Source organism: Phoca vitulina, unplaced genomic scaffold (assembly GCF_004348235.1).
Source record: "Phoca vitulina isolate PV1807 unplaced genomic scaffold, GSC_HSeal_1.0 scaffold69, whole genome shotgun sequence".
In the NCBI taxonomy this organism is placed as follows: domain Eukaryota; kingdom Metazoa; phylum Chordata; class Mammalia; order Carnivora; family Phocidae; genus Phoca; species Phoca vitulina.
In genome coordinates, this window is record NW_022589772.1 from 2,517,161 (window position 1) to 2,537,084 (window position 19,924).

Below are 19,924 nucleotides of genomic sequence, written 5' to 3' on the forward strand. Positions count from 1 at the left end.
TTTGGTTTTCCTCTGCCCGTCTGAGGCTGTGGCAGTTAAATTGGGAGCTTCACAGAGTATCCCCCCTTTTTTTTTTTTTAAAGATTTTATTTGTTCATTTGAGACACAGAGATACAGAGAGAGAGAGAGAGCATGAACAGGGGGAGAGGCAGAGGGAGAGGGAGAAGCAGGCTCCCCGCCGAGCCAGGAGCCCGATGTGGGGCTCGATCCCAGAACCCCAGGATCATGACCTGAGCCGAAGGCAGACGCTTAACCATCTGAGCCACCCAGGCGCCCCGCCCCCCCTTTTTTTAAATCAAAAACCTGCCTTCTGATGACTGCCTTCCCTCCTGGGATGTGGGGCCATGAGCCTCACTCATGTGCCCCCCTGCTGATAGCAGTTTCAAGGTCACACCCTACAGGTGACGTTGGGTCTGTCTTTTGTCCTCAGCCACCATTCCAACTCAGAGTGGAAGCAGCAGCTTTTGGGGGCCATGAGGCTAGAACAGAGCAATCTTTTCCAGTCCCAGACCTGAACATTTCCATCTTCTGGAAAATGGCTGACCTCCTGAACACAGCTGCTGGTAGTGAGGTTTCTTTTTGTCCTAATGGAAATGGATTCTGCCACTCACATAAAAGGCAAACATACGGGAGGAGAAGTCATTCCCTTGGAAGGACTGGTTTGGTGAACTTCTGGCCGTTGGTGGCAAAATAGAAACGACGTTTTTATTTCTTCCTCCCTCCCCCTCCTGAACATTTCAGAGTGACCAGTGGTTGGACTCTTGGCGGCGCTTACCCTGAACCTGAGTGTTAGGGGAGAGGGAATCTGCCGTTGCGGTTTCTGGAGCTGCTCATAAGCAAGAATTCCCTATCCTGATCAAGGCTTTAAGCCTAAAAGAAAGCAGAAATAGGTATGCACCGTGTGTGTGTGTGTGTGTGTGTGTGTGTGTGAGCGTGTGTGTGTGCGCACGTGCACGCACACACGTGCACGCCTGTGTGTGCGTGTGAGCGTATGTGTGTGTGCAGGGTGGGGCGGGTGTGGACTGGGAGGGGGTGGTGTACTTTCAGGGTCCGGGGCTGCTCAATGTCTGGGTTTCCCTGCCTTGTAGGATGGATTTGCAAGTGATTTTGTTTAACCATACATGCTCCCGTTTCCATTTTCTGAGAGAGGAAAGGTAGTTTGGTAGTCATCTTCCCAGTTTAAAGGCACCAAAAGAGATTTACATGTTATGTTTGTCAGCCTATCAGAAAATCCCAGTCTGACAGTTTAAATCCAGGAGTCCCAGATGGTCACTGGGAGGAAGGGAGGGAAAGGGCAGGCTGCTCGGCCCTTTGGTGCACCCTTTCCCCAGAGAATATGATGAATGGGATTTAAAAAGGGCCTTTGGAAGGTTAACTGTGGGGTCAAACTGCTCCTTAGAACAATTGGAAACCAGGTAGCAGTAATCATGCAAGAAGTGCAAAAAAGAAGAGAAGATGACCATTTTCTATCCACCATACACATCTTCTGGCCATTCCATGCACGACTAAAGGAAAGGGATCATGTTTCCAGAGAGATTGGAGGCTGTTTGATATCATAGAAATCAGAGCCTGGGAAGAACCAGGATTCCAGAGTTCTCATCTAAGAACCTGAGGCTGGTTAGGTTGACCTTTACTGTGACTTTTTCTGTGACATCATGCCCATGCTCCAACACCACTTAAGATCCTTAGAGTAAAACTTTCATTACTGAACATGAGTGTTGAATTGCAGTACTTCACATGACAGATTCTGTCCAAAGAGTTTATGAGCCTCTGATGAATTTGTGTGTCCTATACCCTGCAGAGAGAGAGAGAGAGAGAGAGAAATAGAGATGTCACCTACTACTAGTTTCTCAGGTGAGAAAATAGAAGACAAGAAAAGAGGAATCAGTTGCTTAGGTTACCCTATAAATCCATTATCATGATTAGAATTTGAATCTTGAGTTGTCTTACTACCGATACCTGTTTCACTCAACCCATATTTCTTCCTTAAGAAGAATTAGTGGTGGTGGTGGTGGAGGGGGAGGGATACGGTAATCGTACCCTTTCTAGAAGGATGACCTTTTTTCTTTTTCAATTTCTAAATGCTGTCAGAGGCACACTTCAAATGAAAGAGGGCTTCCCATTTAAGCTCCTCCTAGCCAACAACAACACCAAAAAAAAAAAAAAAAAAAAAAAACACCTCAATGACTATTCCTGGATGGCTGAAAGAGAAACTTTGTCAATAGCAGTTATCTCAAGCCCTTCTCTTATTAAGCCAAGGAGAATCCAAAATGGACAATACAAAAAGGATTTTTTTTTTTTTTAAAAAGCTATGTTTTAGAGTTTTATGAGATCAGAGAAAACGATTTGCGTCAAGCGGGGATCATTTCTACTCAGTGCAAGCCAAGCTCTCTTCACCTCTTATTTATTTTAGTTATTATTTGGCATTTTGTAGCTCCCTTCACATGATGACCTGCTTTACAGATCCTGCCTGTGGGGTAAATTCTCCCTACTGGCTTGCCCCCAGTGTCACGGCCATAAGAGTTGGATTTTTCATTTAAATAGAATACAGAGAGATGAACCTTCTGAGTAAGGACCTAGGAGAATTGCCCTCTCTGGTCATCCTACCTGACTGTTCCAGGTCTCCCCAGTTCTTTTAGAAGTTAAGTCAAGATTGGATATTTAACCCATGCTAAAAGCGAAAGAGGAAACAGTGAGCTCTTATGCCCCCAAGTTCCTCATATCAATGCTAGAGCCAGGAGTCACCAACAATTAACCTGTTAATTCTAGATTCAATTCTCTCCTTTGTCTCTGGAGTGGAATCCTCACCCCCAAATACCCATTTTCTTCCCCTTTAGAGGAATGATTTATCCATCAACTGGGTGTTAAGCTTCCTGTTTCCCCTTCCCAGGTCAAGGGCAGCCCAGGTGCCCAATTTCTCTCTCTCTTCACAAGGCACCACCAGCAATAGAGATGAGAAATTCTGAAGAACAGCCAAGTGGAGGAACCACAGTGTTGCAGCGTCTGCTACAAGAGCAGCTTCGCTATGGCAATCCTAATGAGAATCGCAACCTGCTTGCCATACACCAGCAAGCCACAGGGAATGGCCCTCCTTTCCCCAGTAGCAGTGGGAATCCAGGCCCTCAGAATGATGTGTTGAGTCCCCAAGACCACCACCAACAGCTTGTGGCTCATGCTGCTCGACAAGAACCCCAGGGGCAGGAAATCCAGGCAGAAAACATCATCATGGAGAAGCAGCTCTCCCCTAGAATGCAGAATAACGAAGAACTCCCAACCTATGAAGAAGCCAAGGTCCAATCCCAGTACTTTCGGGGCCAACAGCACGCCAGTGTTGGAGCTGCCTTCTACGTCACTGGAGTCACCAACCAGAAGATGAGGACCGAGGGACGCCCATCGGTGCAGCGGCTCAATCCTGGGAAGATGCACCAGGATGAAGGACTCAGAGACCTTAAGCAAGGACATGTCCGCTCCTTAAGTGAACGACTAATGCAGATGTCACTGGCCACCAGTGGAGTTAAGGCCCATCCACCTGTCACCAGCGCTCCCCTCTCCCCACCACAACCCAGTGACCTCTACAAGACTCCCACAAGTTCCAGTGAATTCTACAAGGCCCAGGGGCCACCTCCCAGCCAGCATAGCCTGAAGGGCATGGAACACCGAGGCCCCCCACCAGAGTATCCCTTCAAGGGCATGCCACCCCAGTCTGTAGTGTGCAAGCCCCAAGAGCCAGGGCACTTCTATAGTGAGCATCGTCTGAACCAGCCAGGGAGAACAGAGGGGCAACTGATGAGGTATCAGCATCCCCCTGAGTATGGAGCAGCCAGGTAAGAGAGTTCCCTTTCTGTCATTTCCTGGCCTCATACCCAACCAGCTTCTGCTGTGTGTTGGGAATCTGAAGGGAAGGAATGGGCAGGTGTTTGGTATAACAAACTCTGCAATGCATGGCTGGCCCCTGGCTTAGTAAATTTCCTGCCAACCTGAATTTCTAGCCTCTTCAGCCATAATTAGTGCTGTATTAACATTCCCTTGACTTTATAGGTTGAGCATGGCCCCAAATGCCTAGTGGATGAACAGGAACGCAAGTCTTGATTTCTACAGCTACACGCTGTCCTGTCTCCTGGGATTGTGAAGGAAGGGTCAGTGTGCCTCTTCTTGTGAGTTATTAAGCCCTTCCTGGAGGAGCAGAAGCAAGTTTTCCTGGACTTTAATCTGGAGTAGCCTATCACTTTCAGTTATTCCCTTCCACAGAACTCTCATCACTTTTTTAGGAACGAATCTTCCTACAGAATTCCTATGATTCTTTCAGACACTAAAAATTAGACACCTAGATATTACTGTGGTGGGGGGGATATGTGCACGTTCAGAATGTCACTTGCCTTGGATGTCCTGGCAGTTCATGAACTCTGCACTGCTTCATCTTTCTTCTGCAGAGTGTTTGTTAGTTGCCTGTCACGTTTTTGAACCATCTAAGTTAAACTCACATCGTGTCACATAGAACTTTTGGTCAGATGCTAAAATGCAGAAAGAATCATAGCCCCACGACTCCTTTACCACGTGTCATTAGTTCAGGAGGACTATTTCATATTGTCCAGTTACTCCTAAATGTACTTTTGCATTATTCAGAGGCCCGTTGTCCCACCGCTGTGTCAACCGGACCTTATGATGCCATGATTCTCTTTGTTGTACCTGTTGTTACTGTTGGGGCCATGTCTCTGATCCGTAGGAGTTCAGCATATGGGGCAGAGGGGAAGGTTTTGACCATGGCCGACAACGATGGCAGTTTTGTGTGGCACTCCTGCCCTGTTACCATGGGTAATTATGGGTGACCGTGAGGTTTGAAGTCCCTGGACCTGGGGGGGAGCCTTTTCCCAGATTAGGCCTGTGATCTCTTCGATGTCTAACTCTTCACCTCCTGTCTCCTTCTCACTTATTTGGGAAAGAACCGCTTGGCTTGAAGTTCATTGGGTGACTCAGGAGAGAAGGCAGTCAGGGGGTGGAGTAGGGTGAAGGTAAGAGAATGCACCTGGCATTTCCTGGTATTTCGTTGTTGTTTTTTTTCCCCCCTCCAGGTCCTTTTTTATAGCCAGAAGCAATTCACTTTGAGCTCCAGCCGTAACTTGGCCAGTTTAGGATTTTTTTTTTCGCCTTAACCCAGGTTGATTTCCCAACCTTTTTCAACCTCTTCTATGCAGCTCTCAAAGGGCAGGAGCCTAAGTTCTGATAAGTGCCTTAGAACAGGATATGGGGTAACGGACAGGGCCCTTCCGGTTTAAATGAGAGCAAGAACCCGATTCCCATCTGCCCAATGAAACGGAAGACCCAGGGAGGGGTTGGTCAGTCGGACTGCTTAGCTTAGTGGAAACCCATCCAAGCCAGCAAAATGTCAATGAAGCTGGGGATTTTTGTTTTGCGCTTGCCATCAGCATGGAAGAGTCTGTGGGACTCTGTCCCTTATGTGGATGGGCTGACGTCTGTTGCTTTGTGGGAGGGGAGCATGTTGGCTGGGGTGTGGAGCAGAATCCAAAGCCCCGCTTAGCACAAGGCCCGCCTTCCCAGGAAAGCTATTTTCAGAACTCATTCACCAGTATTGTTTGTGATCTGAAATGACTCCCACAGTGTTTGAAGCTAGATGGAAAAGCCCTTTGATCTGCCTAAATAAATAATAAGGAGCCCAAAGAGGGATTTTTTTTCTTCCCATACTGATTAAGCCACCAGAGAAATTTAGCTGCATATATTTTACAGGAAGATACTTGTAGTTTCTCTTTCCTCCTGTGTTATCTGTGGAGCTCTCTCCCTATCCCCAGAAGCAGTAGAGCCCATGCTGATCCCCCTCTCTTGAGCAGAATTTTAATACACAGGTTAGTTACATAGTTTTTTTTCCCCTCTATGGGAGAGGAACAAGGTACTTGATATGCTCGGTGAATAATCAAACCTAAAACGGTCCTCATCAGAAGATGCTCTGTGTGAAGTTTGGGTCTGCATTAGACAAATTCTGGCAATAAAATTTCTTCAGGGCCTGGGGTGAGGGAGTGGCACCTGTTGACAAATTACTGGCAAGGGGAGGTAGTTGAACCGCTTTCCAGAAATGGACTGCTTTTAGGTGGTGACACATTTTTCCTCCTTTATTTCCTTGAACCAACTTGCTAGACACTTTGTGAGTACCTTTCCAAGTAACTGCTGCTAGCACCAATTAGATGACAAAATTCTTAGTTCTTAATCCATAAATTACAGATCAAGAATGAACAGCAAGCTCTTTGAACAAATTGCTGTTCAGAAACCCTTTGTTTGCTTTTAGAGGTGCAGTGAAAGGCTAGAGATTGGCTGTTCGAATTAACAAAATGTTATAAACAATTTTTTTTATTACTTCATCTTCCCTGTGCCCTCCTCCCCACTTGAAAAATAAATATCCCGAATGCCCAGAACTCCAGATGGGAAACAAGGCCAAGCCATCTGAAGAATTAAAAAATTTCTGAATCTTTGTCTTTCTAAGTGCTGAGCCTTTCTGCGTCTGGGGTTTACACATTTATCAAGTGCTTTTTAAAAATGAAAACCTTTCTGTTTGTGAAGCAGCCACCTCCTTTCAATTGTTGAAATCATGCCCAGATCTGAGGTTTCTTGAAATCCTTGTTTAGTGGAATCTAAGGGTGACCTAACGCTGTAGTTCAGAGCAGAGCTGGTTGTGCAAGAGAAACAATCGAGAATCTGCAGGCCCCTCCAGGATTCACAGATCCACCGTCACAGAGCCTGGGAAAGGCAGTTTCTGTGGGGAGAATAAATTGGGTTCCAGGCTGTTGGTGGCACCTGCTCTGGTGAGAGTGTGCATGTGTGGGTTTGCACACGTGTGGGCTAGGAGTGGTGTGTGTGGGTGTGTGGGGAGGAGGCGTGTGTGTGTGTGTGTGTGTGTGTGTGTATGTGTGTGTATGTGACTGAGGAGGGCGGGGGCTCCCAGTGAGGTGGCAGGGTGGAAGGTGCTGTGTCAGCTCCATGGACAGGCTTTTGCTTTCCCTTTGTGTCCTCAGAAGCCGTCTTCGGGAAGGAGTCCCCCCCCACCCCCACCCCGGCTTTAGGGAAGGATGCTGATTTTGGTCATTGGTCTCTGCCCTGTGTGTACGCCTCGTCCTCCCCTTTTCCACCGAGCCCCAGGGGCCCAGGTTGTCTTAGGAGAGAGCTGGATGAAGGGAGGGAAGGGGTAGGGAGGCAGGTCAGGGCTTCCACGGGATCATGTGATTCTATTGTCTGCCGGCAACTTGTTGTTCCTGGTTAATATGTCAGCGGGAAGCCATTCACACTGCTGTGCCTTAGAAGCACTTGGGGAGTGTGCTGGCCCAGCTGCCACCTGTATTATTACGGTCCTTACTATTACTCTTGTTATTTCATCCTGAATGTACTTTTGCTTCCTCTGACATCCCCCCCTCCCCCGGCCTCTTCCCCATCCCTGTCATGCCTCAGTCCCCTTCTCTCAGGGGGAACTTCACCGGAGTGTTAATACAGTCCTGCTTTTTTTTGTGGTGGGTGGATGCTGGAGCCCAGATGGAGTTCGTTGGCTGGAGGGCTTTCTCTCCTTTTGTGACTGCCCAAGCCTTGCTTCATGTTTGCAAACCTGCCAGGGACGGACTGCCTTGGTTTTCCCAACATCATGGTGCACTGAAATCTGCTTCCTTTTCCAGCCTGGGGAGCCTGAGAGGGGCAGCTACCTTGTCTCCGTTGTTTCTAAGTAGAGCTCAGAGTCAAGGCCAGAGCCGTTGCTGTCCTGGGCTTATCTGACTCCAGAGACCTCTTTCCGGAGACCTTGTGGTCTCCTCCTTCCCGAGGCCCCTGGGAGGCCATGTACTGTCCAGGGCATGGAGGGGCCTTTCAGCCTCCAGGCAGGAGGGAGGCCAGTGGCCGGTCTGTTTGAGAGAGAGGCCTGGACTGCCGATGGGGCCCAGAGGAGCTGGGGGGAGGAAGCCCACTTCCGAACTGGGCATTCAGTCTTTAAAAGACAACGCCTCCCAGGCCCGGGGTTTCCAAATCCTGGCAACAAGGATGAAGATTAATTTTGTCATTTTTTCCTTAAATTACGAGAGCTGGATTGGAGAACATGAAATTTAAGCCCCTCTCTTCTGCCCAGGAGAGCCAAAAGCCCTAACAAATCCCAGTACATAATATTTTAACTCTAGGGATGTATAAAAATTATAATAGCTCTTACTCAAAGAAGAGGGAGTGCACAGAGTCCATTTTACCCCTAAGGAACCCGAAGATCCACGGTACAGAAAATGGGGAAAGACTCTTCCCCAAATAAATTTATAAATAGCTCCAAGGCTTTTGATAGGACGAGTGTTTTGAGCATTTCCAAAGAAAGGTAATGTACGGTAGCAACTTTCCAGGTGTAATAATGGGAACCATGTAAATTCTTCTGTCCACAAATAGGTTGCATTCCCTCTTCAGTATTCAGCAATTACTGATAGTGCCGTATGTATGGAATTGGAAGAACGTCAGTACAACAAGAGCATCGATGGGGCTGAGATACAGAACCCAGGGCTTGAGCAGGTTTGAGGGCTCTGGCAAGCATCTGGGTTATTGGGTATCCATTAGCAAGTGTTTGGAATGACTTTGCAGCCATAAAAAAGCCCTTACAGTGAGGATCTCTTGTAGGGATAGATCCGTGAACAATAATGATAACTGAAATGTATGTGGGAGGGATGTGCTTTAGCATCTGGAATGCCAGTTAAAAGTTAATTGCTCCTAGTGATTTGTCCCAGTTCCACCATGAATTTTATGCAATTTAGTGCAAAGATTAAATGGATATCCCATAAGTAAAATCCCTAACAGGGTCAACCTATCTCACTGGGAGGTAGATAAGAGACTCTTTGTAATTCCTGTCAAGCTCAAAAATGAGAAGAGCCCAGTATTTTTGTAATTCATTTGTGACCTCAGGAACAAAACAGGCTCATGCAGATTAAGTAACATGAGCAAGGTTACACAGCCAGTAGGCAGTAGAAAAGGTCTCCAAATTCTGTTGGGATCCAAATCCCATGCTCTTAGCCATCTGTCTTCCCTGGATTGAGAAATATCAACTGTAGGACAAGCATCCACAGGATGTGGGAGTATATGAGGTTAGTTGGGCATGGGCTGGGGGATGAACAAGCTTTTCGTCTTCAGTGTATACTTACAGATATTCTTGCTGGTAGTGGAGATGGTGGAAGTGATCCATTTACATACTGTCCTTATTTCCCTTAATGGCTAACAGTCCGGTAGTAGGTACAAAAATGGGAGAGCCACATTAAACCATGTACTGAAGTTCTCTTTGTGGAACCTTCTATAAGAAATCAATCTGGGATCTGAACATCATTGTGTGGAAGTCAATGTATTATGGTAGTGGAAGGAGCAGAAAAAGGGAATTTGGACATAGGGGTTCTACCCTGGCACTACCAATAAGTCATTCTGTAATATCTGACAGATTGCTTCCTCTCTCTTGGACTTCAGTTTCCCCGTCTGTCCAGTGACAGAGTGGATTAAATTATTTCTTGAAGGCTTTTCCAGTCCTTACATTTTGTGATTCAGTTCATCAAAAATAGTATGATAGTGTTGCCTGTCATCCCCTCCAAACCTTGGTATCATTGCTGCTAATGGGCCTCATTCAGTTATTAACTGTATCAACAATAATAATTTGGTGTCTCTAACATAATAAGGATCTACACATCCTCCAGTAATGTTTTGTGAATATAGGAATTAAGAAAGAGAGTGGCCAATAGCAAGAAGAGGACTGATTTTGACTGCAGTTTGCCATTTCCTTGTGGGCAAGTGGAACACATTTTCTGAATTTGACTCTTTACATGTGCTAACCACATAGAGAATGTCAGAGAAGGTTTCGTTTAAAATAATGACATGAAAATTACCTTCTGGAAGACTCACTTAAAATGCTTACATTTGAGCAACAAGAGCACAGGTGCACGTCACTTAGATTTTCACCAAGCGACCCTGGAGGTCACCTGGTTCCGTCCTCCATGGGATCACACCTCCGTCAGGCACTCACAGGTCAGGCCTGGAAAGGGCTGTGGAGCTCTGTGCCGAGATTTCTGAGTCTAACCCTGCCTGCTGCTCAGTTTGTGGGTCTCCTTGAGGGAGGGGGCACCAGAAGCCCCCTCATCTCACTTTCTCACGCCCTTGTGCCCCAGTGCCGTGGGAGAAGGCTTAACCTGAGCGTGTAAACCATGTTTTCCAGGCCAGCGCAGGACATCTCATTGCCACTGTCGGCCCGGAGCTCACGGCCTCACAGTCCTACTTCTTCCCTCACGTCTGGGGGTTCCTTGTCCTTGCTGCAGTCTCCGCCAGCCACGAGATTGTCTCCTGCCCAACACCCCTTGGTGCCAAGCCAAGGAGACCACGCAGCTCACCTGCCTAGGCCGCAGCAGCATTTCCTCCCGACCCCGGCTCACCAGAACGATCATTACCGGCCACCTCAGCCCGGCCTGAGCCCGCCGCAGCCGCACCACCACCACCACCACCAGCAGCCGCAGCCAGGTGAAGCCTACTCAGCTATGCCCCGGGCTCAGCAGTCCTCTGCTTCCTATCAGCCAATGCCAGCGGACCCATTTGCCATTGTTTCCAGAGCCCAGCAGATGGTTGAGATCCTGTCGGATGAGAACCGGAACTTGCGGCAGGAACTGGAAGGATGCTACGAGAAGGTGGCGAGACTGCAGAAGGTGAGGCCTCCGTTTCAGGGTAGCCGAGTCTTCCTTCGATCTCCTCATGTGTTAGGCGCGGGCCTTCTAGATTCTCGTATCTGAAGGGTAGATATGGACCCAACTTTGCAAAAAGCCTTCTGCCTGTCTTTCTAGGAGGAGTCACATTTGACACTTATGTGGGGAGAAAAGAACATATTCGTACAGTTTTCCCAGATACCGTAGCCCTAATGAAAACTTAATTGATTGTTTTCGAATACTGGAAGGCCGAGAAACTTCCTCATAAGGTCAAGAACACTGGAGATGCCTGTATAGGTGAAGGTCCTGCCAGCCTAAAGACCTTGTGTCTTGAGTATATTTTCCCAAATAACTGGATTTGGATCTTAAATGTAAAACCATAATTCCCACAAACATCTCACCACTGAAGTTAGATCGTGCCCTGCCTCATTCTGGAAGGGGCTTAGAACACTTTTCCGAGTGGGAGTTCTCATAGGAACTCTTTTTCAACACCTCGTCCTTTGCCTCCTCTTTGCTTTGGCTTTTCCCTGCAGCTCACATTCAACATCTGCTGGCTTTCTCTGGTGTGTGTGTGGTTGGGGGGGGGGGGTGGCAGGAGGGGCTTAGCACCACAGCTGGGTGACAGGTGACAGCCCTAGGCTGAGGAAGTAGAAAAAGCAGTGTATGTCCCATAGAGTTCACATTCTTCCCTGGGCCCCTCCTGTCTCCTCCAGCTGGGACTTTAGCTCTCGAGTGCCCTAAGCTAAGAACCTTAGCTCTTGGCTTCCAGTGGCTGTCGGTGAATAGGGTTATACCTTTGGCAGCCTCTTTGCAGCTTTTGTCATTGTGGAGCTCATGTGGTTTGATCTCCCGACAATGTGAACTGTTCGGGGAGGTGAGGGTGAAGGTGTGGGAGGGAGGGGACATTGCCCGGTTTTGTTCAGCAACTCTGTCCTTAGGAGACACCCAGGAGTGGAAATTTTAGGGGCCCGAATGAAACTGAGAATTTGTAAACACCAGATCTGGGTCCTAAAGTAGAGGAGGGCTTACTGTCAGCCGAGTATTTTTATGTAACAGAAACACCCCCCTCACAGTGTCCCAAAATCTGGGTGGGGTTTGTTGGGATTCAGTGAGAACTGTTTCTCCCTGGCTTTGCCCCCAATTTTCCATTTTCTGCCTCCTCTCATTTAACTATACGCCAACCCCCGTCCCCCCCAAATCATATCGGTGCAACAAATTAATCCTATTCATGCACTAAAAGCAGACTGGCCCTGTTTGGTTGATTGGGTTTAACTATTGACACCCCTCCCCAAACTCTCTATTCAGGGTGGCCCCGGCCCCACCTTTGATGCAGTAATCGGGAAGGTGGGTGACAGGGAAGAGGAGCCAAATAGGATTTGTGGCATTGTTGTTTGCTTGTTCCCCAGCGAGGGGCAAGATGCCTCAACCAAGTGTAATTGAGTGCTGGGGGAAGTGAAGGCTGACCCGATGCTGCAGTGGATTAGAGGCCTAAGTGGGGTAGAAGAAGAAAAGGAAAGTGGGAAGAGTATGGGAGATATCAGCTGGTGCTAGAAAAAAATACAGAGGCCCGAGGCTCATGAGGGGAATAATGAGACAGAAACCCACCACCACCTCCCTCGTCCTTGCCCCCACCATCCCCGACCAAACCAGTGGGTCTGCCCTTCTGTGACTCCTTTCCTGGAAGGTCCTGTTGACGGATGTAAAACTCGCCCATTTGGAGTATCTACACGGGGCAGGGCGGGGGGGGGGGGGAGAGAAAGATTGGTACCAGATCTCGAAATAGTACTCTGAACAACGTGAGTAAAGGGCCTGCCTTCCAGGTGTGGCATTCTGTGGGGAACTGGAAAGCCTTGCGCTCTAAAGGCTGCCCAGTGCAGACTAAGACCAAGCCTGCTCTTTCAAATGGAAATGTTTATTTTCTGTACCCCGCACTTGAATTTCATGCAAAAGCTTGATCAGGCCCAGGCCTTGCAGATCTTGTCTCTAAATGCCATTCACCACCAGTTTTCACCTTCTGTGCTGCTATCTTGGTGCCATCTGCGAGGAGAAAAACATTCTGGAGCCTGCTCTTTTCTGTGGTGTAAGCCTCATTTGTTTGCAGGCAGTCCTGCCTCGGGCATAATTTTGGAGCTGGGGCAAGTGGAATCTGAGTTGTTTGGTAACCCCACCTTTCCCCCAGTATCCCACTGGGGGCCTGATATTTCTCCCCATAAAATACCCTGAGCTTTGTTAAGGAGGATAGTGGGAAACTGAGAAGGAATGCAGAATGGTTGCAGGAGTCAAATTTAATTTGCAAATTGCCTCATAGGCCACGGGGTTTATTTATCTTATACAAATTATATGCAAATATCTCTGTGGTTATTTCATGTGCAATGAAGCTCTACTGGTTACAGAAAGACTCTGGAGTCTAATTTCTTAGTTTCTTCCCGATTTGCGCTGATTTGGGGCAAGACCCTTTCTCTTTGAGGTTTTGTGTGTATGGTTTCTTTTTTTTCCCCCATTTTATAAGATTTGCAGTGGTGTCATAAAACATAACTCCGATCATGAATTTCTGTTCAAAAATCTGTACTGGTTTCCCACTGACTACGGGATAAAGTCCAAATACCTGGCATTTAAGCCCTTTTATGATCTGACTCCAGTCTATCTTTACAGCCAGATCTCACCAGCTTCCCTCCGTGTACCCCACAGTGTCCAGCCAAATGAGACTACTGGTCATTCTGGGAATGCATTCACTCACTCAGAATAGAACACCCTTCCCCTCACCTCTGCTCATTGAAATCTGACCTAGCTTTTAGGATCTGACTTGATATGCCACCGCCTGCCTGAAATTGGTCTCCTCTCCCTTCACCCCAATCAGGAATAACCTTTTCCTCTCCTGCACTTTTGTAGCACTTACTTCTACTGCTCTCAATAAGGCATCCTTCTCTTTATTCTTTTATTTGATTACATCGAAAGCTCCTTGAAGGGAAACAATAATGTCCTCATTCATACCTACACACCCCACGGGTATTTTATTTTTTACTTTTATTTTCCTTTTTTTTTCTGACTATCTTTTTTTAAAATTTTTTTTATGAACATATAATGTATTATTTGTTTCAGGGGTACAGGTCTGTGATTCATCAGTCTTACACAGTTCACAGCGCTCACGATAGTACTTACCCTCCCCAATGTCCATCACCCAGCCACCCCATCCCTCCAACCCGCCTCCACTCCAGCAACCCTCAGTTTGTTTCCTGAGATTAAGTCTCTTATGGTTTGTCTCCCTCTCTGGTTTCGTCTTGTTTCATTTTTCCCTCCCTTCCTCTATGATCCTCTGTCTTATTTCTCTAATTCCTCATATCAGTGAGATCATAGGATACTTATCTTTCTCTGATTGACTTATTTCGCTTAGCATAATACCTTCTAGTTCCATCCACATCCTTGCAAATGGCAAGATTTCATTTTTTGATGGCTGCATAATATTCCATTGTACATATATCTACCACATCTTCTTTATCCATTCATCTGTTGATGGACATCTAGGCTCTTTCCATAGTTTGGCTATTGTGAACATTTTAAAGAGCTCTGTAACTATTTGGCCCATGGTGAAGGTTTGTTAGAGTGAATTGAACTACTGCATAAGGGCTGAGGCTTAGAGTTTTTAGGATTCGACTCTGCCACTGACTTGATCTCAGAAAGGTCGATTTCACTTTTCCCTCTGCTACGACGGGGGAGAGGTGTCCTTGTAAAGGTGGATAGCAGGGCAAATAGAAATAAACATGTGAAAGCCCTTTGGACACTCTGAAATAATGTTATCTACATACTATATACAGTGTCAATAGTATTTTCAAAATTAAGAAAATTCTTTTTTTAAAAAAAGATTTTATTTATCCATTTGGCAGAGAGAGACACAGCAAGAGAGGGAACACAAGCAGGGGAGTGGGGGAGGGAGAAGCAGGCCTCCCGCAGAGCAGGGAACCTGATGCAGGGCTCGATCCCAGGACTCTAGGATCATGACCTGAGCCGAAGGCAGATGCCCAATGACTGAGCCACCCAGGCACGCCAAAATTAAGAAAATTCTTACACAGAAATGAGAATCATTTATAACTATACATATGAAATTTATTCTCTCCTACCACCTTCTCTGAAGGCAGAAACTGTATTTGTTTTTAACCTGAGGGAATCTCATGACCCTGTGAATTAGTTGCTGAGCTGAACGTTGACTTTAGAAATCCTTCTGGGGGGCACTTGGGGGTTCAGTCGGTTAAGCGTCCGACTCTTGGTTTCGGCTCAGGTCGTGATCTCAGGGTTCTGGGGTTGAGCCCCATGTAGGGCTCCGTGCTCAGTGCAGAGTCTCCTTGAGATATATTCTCCCTCTCCCTCTGCCCCTCCCCTGACCCTGCCCATGCACTCCAGATCTCTCTCTCAAATAAATAAATCTTTTTTTTTTTTTTTTTAAGAAATCCTTCTGGGAAACTTTTCTTATCTGACTGTGTTATGCTGGCCTCCTAGCCATCTGTAAAGCCCTGGGAGAAGCTGTCACTAAGGATTTGCATATATGCTTTCAGACCATCTATCCCATTAAGCTCCTACCATCCCCACTATCTTTCCTCTTTTTTTTTTTTTTTCAGGTGGAGACAGAAATCCAGCGTGTCTCAGAGGCATATGAGAACCTTGTAAAATCATCCTCCAAAAGAGAGGCCCTGGAGAAAGCCATGAGAAACAAGCTTGAGGGTGAAATTCGAAGGATGCATGACTTCAACAGGGATCTGAGAGGTGAGGGAGTCACTTCTGAAGCATTGGCCAAGATGGCGAAGGGAAGGGCTGAGGAGTATACATTGAGGCTCTCAGGGCTTGTCCAGCCCACTAGTGTGGCCAGTAAATTGCAGGGCATAGACCGAGCTAGGTTTTGGGGACTGCAACAGAACTTGGTCCCAAGCTTGCTTAATCAGAGTGGGATGAGCTGAGGTGTTAATCAGACAGTATCCCCCCCGGGACTCCTGGACCCGCCTGGCCTGCCCCACAATCCATGCTGCCTTTCTCCTTTATAGGTTTTGCAGAGGTCTGTCTTTGGGCTGTGCAAGCTTGAGATAATGATGTCCTCCATTGTTCCTGGGACTCCCTCCTTTTATTTTTACCTTAACACGATAATACTGAAGATGGGGAGAAATGACCACCTTCAACACCTTCAAAACTGATGACCTTGGGGATATTATTTTCTGTCTTTGGACTTAGATTGTCTTACTGATAAAGTGAGACAACTGAACTAGACACTGCCCATGGTCCCCTTCTAGCTTTGATGTTACATGATTTTAAAGACTTCATAATAACTTTGATGCTCTTTGTCCTGGCAAATGAAAGATGTCATATATTCAGGGATAGATTCCTTCATCGGAATTAAGAATTCGGCACCTCGGTTTTGTCAGGGAGGGGTGAAAGTGTTAAGTGCTCACCTCCTCCTTCCCAACCATGGTTTAGTTTTGTTTGGGGCTCCACATTTGTAAATCTATGTCTGTGTCACCTATTCCTGAGTAACAAGAAGAAGCAGGCTTGTTTTGCCCAAGATCAGTATTTAGAGGGCAAACACCATGTGCTTGGAAGTTTGTATATGAGGCCCTGTTGATTGTCTCTGAATTCCACAGAGCGTCTAGAGACTGCCAACAAGCAGCTTGCGGAGAAGGAATATGAGGGATCAGAGGATACCAGAAAAACCATCTCTCAGCTCTTTGCAAAAAGTAAGTCTGAAAGCTCCGGCAGCAGGTATTAATGTGTGGTTGGGAGCCAGATGTGTAAAAAGGTTACACAGTTCTGCATATCCTTCTAGAATAGCCGGGACAGAGCAAATGCCATCTAGGCATTCTTTTTCCTGTTCAAGCATAAAGTTGGGATTCTTGTTCTTTTTTCCTTCGAGGCCAAGAAGGCTGCTTGCCACATTTAGCCACATCAACATGGCTCCTTCTGTATTAGACCAGAGAAGCCCCTCGAAATCCCTGCTTTTGTCACTGCTAGCTGAAAAGGACCTTAGTGAACATGGGGTCTCTGCATGTTGGAGGGATTTATTGTTGAAGGCTCCATGGGCTGGCTGTGGTAGAGACAGGATTAACATGTGCAATCGATGATTAGCGTTTGGAATACCTAATCGGCACCTGTGGCTCCCTTAGTTAAACGCCCCGTATTACATCATATCATTCCATATTGGCTGAGGGCAAAGGGAGCTAGAGGAGGACCACTGCCATGGCCTGAGCTACTGACTCTGGTCACAGAGTTGGAGGATGTGGGGGAGGGCAGAACTGCATCTTCCTCATAATAGTGTTTCCTTTGTCTGGAAATACTCCGAGGACCGTGACAATGAACTAATCCTCTTCTTTATCGGTCCCTAATAGACTCCACCCAGCTAGACAATGCCTCATTCTTTCCAATTGCCACAATAAAACCAGCAATAAAAACTCTGCAGTGGGTTGAGCCCATAGGGGGAAACAGATGAACTACCCTCACTCTGCAGACGCCCGTGATTGGTGCTGCCTACCCCCTGCCCCCCTCCCTGCGGCTCCCAGCTGGAGTGGCGCACGGTGGGGACTTGTCAGGCCCCATCTTCACGGGGCCTCCACATGCCTCTTTCAAGTCATTCCATGCAGCTTCCAGTCAGCTTTTACAAGTTTGTTTGATCTTCACTTACAATATCCCCCTCCCTCCCTGGGTTGCTCTGTTGTGCACTGGCCTTAGAAGTGGGGCTTTTTTTCTTCCTCATTTCCCTGAGCCTCCTGTTCCTTCGTCAGTCTGTCTCAGAGGGAAGAATGCAGTTTTTCTGATGTCCTCAGTACCTGGTGTAAATTGTTGCTTTTGGGGTGTCACGGTGACCCTGGAAGTAGGTTCCCTGGTGGAGAAGGTGGTGGCCCCCCAGGACAAAACAAAACAAAAGAGAAAATGTATGGATTCTTGCCCCGGATCTGCTAGTTCATACTCCTTCCTCCCTGTGTGGCAATGGTATTTCAGGGGTCCTGGGAGCTCGGCTACTGGTTTATAAAATGTGGGAACTTAATAGATAAAAAGTGTATTAACAGCAGGGGGAAAGGCTGTCTCATGGTTCTAGAAGGGAAAAATGGACTCCGCTTAGCAAGCAGAAGCGAGGGCATGACTTGTGGCCTCTTAGTTCTTTTTGCCTTTGGACATCGACAGGGTGCTGCGTGGTTGGAACTGTGGCAAGCGGCAAGAAAGCCCTCTTGAAAAGCCTCCCTGGGGAATGTGTTCCACTTACCCTCGAGAGGCCAAACCCAACGCAACCCTAGGAGAAGGCAGTCTGGTTAGAAGGAGTTCAGAACAGCCTGGCCTTCAGTATGGGCTCCGCTGTGTACTCATTTACTAATTGTGAGACCTCGTACAAGTTATTCAGGCCCTCTGGGTCTCTGTCTTTTCATACACAAAATGGAGAAGAGAATAACACTTTTCCTTGCAGGGGACTCTTTCTGAGGCCTAAGTTAGCACAATACTTGGTAGGCAATAAGTATTCGACAGATGCTCATTTCTTTTCCAAGGTACAGCTGAATAGATAAGTAACATCAGAGTGGGAAGGAAGGCGAGGCTGCCCTATTAAAGTTTCTCTTACAAACTTAAGTATCATGGTCTCCAGAGGAAGGGCACTCTACCTCCAAATGAGAATCAGAACTGCTCCTTTGAGTTTCGGGCATGAGGGCTGTCCTAGGTAAAAGGGGAGGGTCCTAGAAAGGCCGAGGGGATGATTACACGTGTCTTGGTCTTCCGTACCTACAGTGCAATCCTGGACTTAGTTCAGTTGGAAAATAATGTTAGTAAAGAGTAGGATTTTGAGTTTTATACATTCTGTGAAATACCATTTTTAGATTGATTTAATATACTGTCACAAGATAATAGGGTAAACTCTGGGGGACTCAGTGGCTCTTTTGTGAATACAAAACCACTTGAAGAAATAAAATTGAAGAGACAAACCTACCTGTTCTTCTGATGTGTGTGTATTCTTTGCATTGTACTTTTCATCACACTCTTTACATCTACTTTCACATTGCTTCTGCACCACAACCATTGTTAAGTGACTTTTCTGAATTTACATAGCAAGTTGGTGGCAGAGCCAGCGAGAGAGTCCAGATCTTGGGTGTGCTGGTTCTTTTGGCTCTGTGTTAGACAATGTTTAATAATGGGTATGATTGTCAGTTTTACCCAGGTAAGGTTTTGAGCCAGCCCCAGAATGGCAGTAATGATGATTCATGTCTTGATAGATAAGGAAAGCCAGAGGGAGAAGGAGAAGCTGGAGGCCGAGCTGGCCACTGCCCGTTCTACCAATGAGGACCAACGGCGACACATCGAAATCCGAGACCAGGCCCTGAGCAACGCCCAGGCCAAGGTGGTCAAGCTGGAAGAAGAGGTATGTGTAGTTTCCTTAGGTATATGAGCCTGAGGTGGGGAAGGGCTGGGAAATCAAGGGATCAAGGGCACTGGGGACTCCCCAGTTTGGTGAACTGGCAGCTACACAATCCCCCAATAGGAAGGTACCATCTGCTACTTCTTTTTTTTTTTTTTAAGATTTATTTATTTATTTGAGAGCGCAAGAGTGAGAACACAAGCGGAGAGAGGGGCAGAGGGAGAGAGAGAATCCCAAGCAGGCTTCCCGCGGGGCACGCAGCCTGACTCGGGGATCCATCTCACTACCCGAGCCAAAATCATGAGTCGGACACTTAAGTGACTGAGCCCCGCCCTCTGCTACTTCTAGTCATAGCTGCGCTGATGTGAGTACACTTTGATTTCTTTTCTCTTCTCTGCAAGTTCCTTCCTTTGGCTCCCGAATAGAAAATCACCAAGGTCAAGGAGGAATTTCCATTTGCTCATTCATATAATAAGCTAACCACCCCCCTCCAAGTTCTTACTGTGGACCTAGCCCTGCCTTAAGCCTGTGACAGATACATACTTTTTAATTCCTGCCGTTATAGGGCTTTAAAGCTTTTTTTTAGAAGGGCTAAAAAAATGATTCCAGATATTTTAAAGTACTCCAAGGATATTAACATCAAAATGGTCCTTGTCTCCCCATACTCAGTGGGAAGTTGGTCCCCTTAGGTAAAAAACTAAACTAAAATAAATGAATCTTGATGGCTATGCCCCTTATCCTAGGATTTATTTTGCAGACTGGTTTTCAAATAGAAGCAGTCTTTTTTTTAAAAAAAAAAGATTTTATTTATTTATTTGACAGAGAGACACAGCGAGAGAGGGAACACAAGCAGGGGGAGTGGGAGAGAGAG

At 46.8% G+C, this 19,924-nt stretch overlaps 1 protein-coding gene across 3 annotated transcripts in view; it reads left to right on the top strand.

The window, feature by feature from the left end:
* The window catches only part of AMOT (angiomotin), a 64,754-nt gene that overhangs the window by 14,025 nt on the left and 30,805 nt on the right, over nucleotides 1-19,924 (top strand). The window contains exons 3-8 of one of the 3 annotated variants that reach the window (XM_032392784.1): nucleotides 742-890; nucleotides 2,891-3,824; nucleotides 10,205-10,685; nucleotides 15,293-15,437; nucleotides 16,304-16,396; nucleotides 18,911-19,056. In XM_032392784.1, the coding sequence (XP_032248675.1) occupies nucleotides 2,953-3,824; nucleotides 10,205-10,685; nucleotides 15,293-15,437; nucleotides 16,304-16,396; nucleotides 18,911-19,056 (1,737 nt within the window). In that variant the 5' untranslated portion in view covers nucleotides 742-890; nucleotides 2,891-2,952. Of the gene's footprint in view, nucleotides 1-741; nucleotides 891-2,890; nucleotides 3,825-10,204; nucleotides 10,686-15,292; nucleotides 15,438-16,303; nucleotides 16,397-18,910; nucleotides 19,057-19,924 lie in introns of those variants that run through there. The other 2 variants (XM_032392785.1, XM_032392786.1) reach the window with 2 other exon arrangements.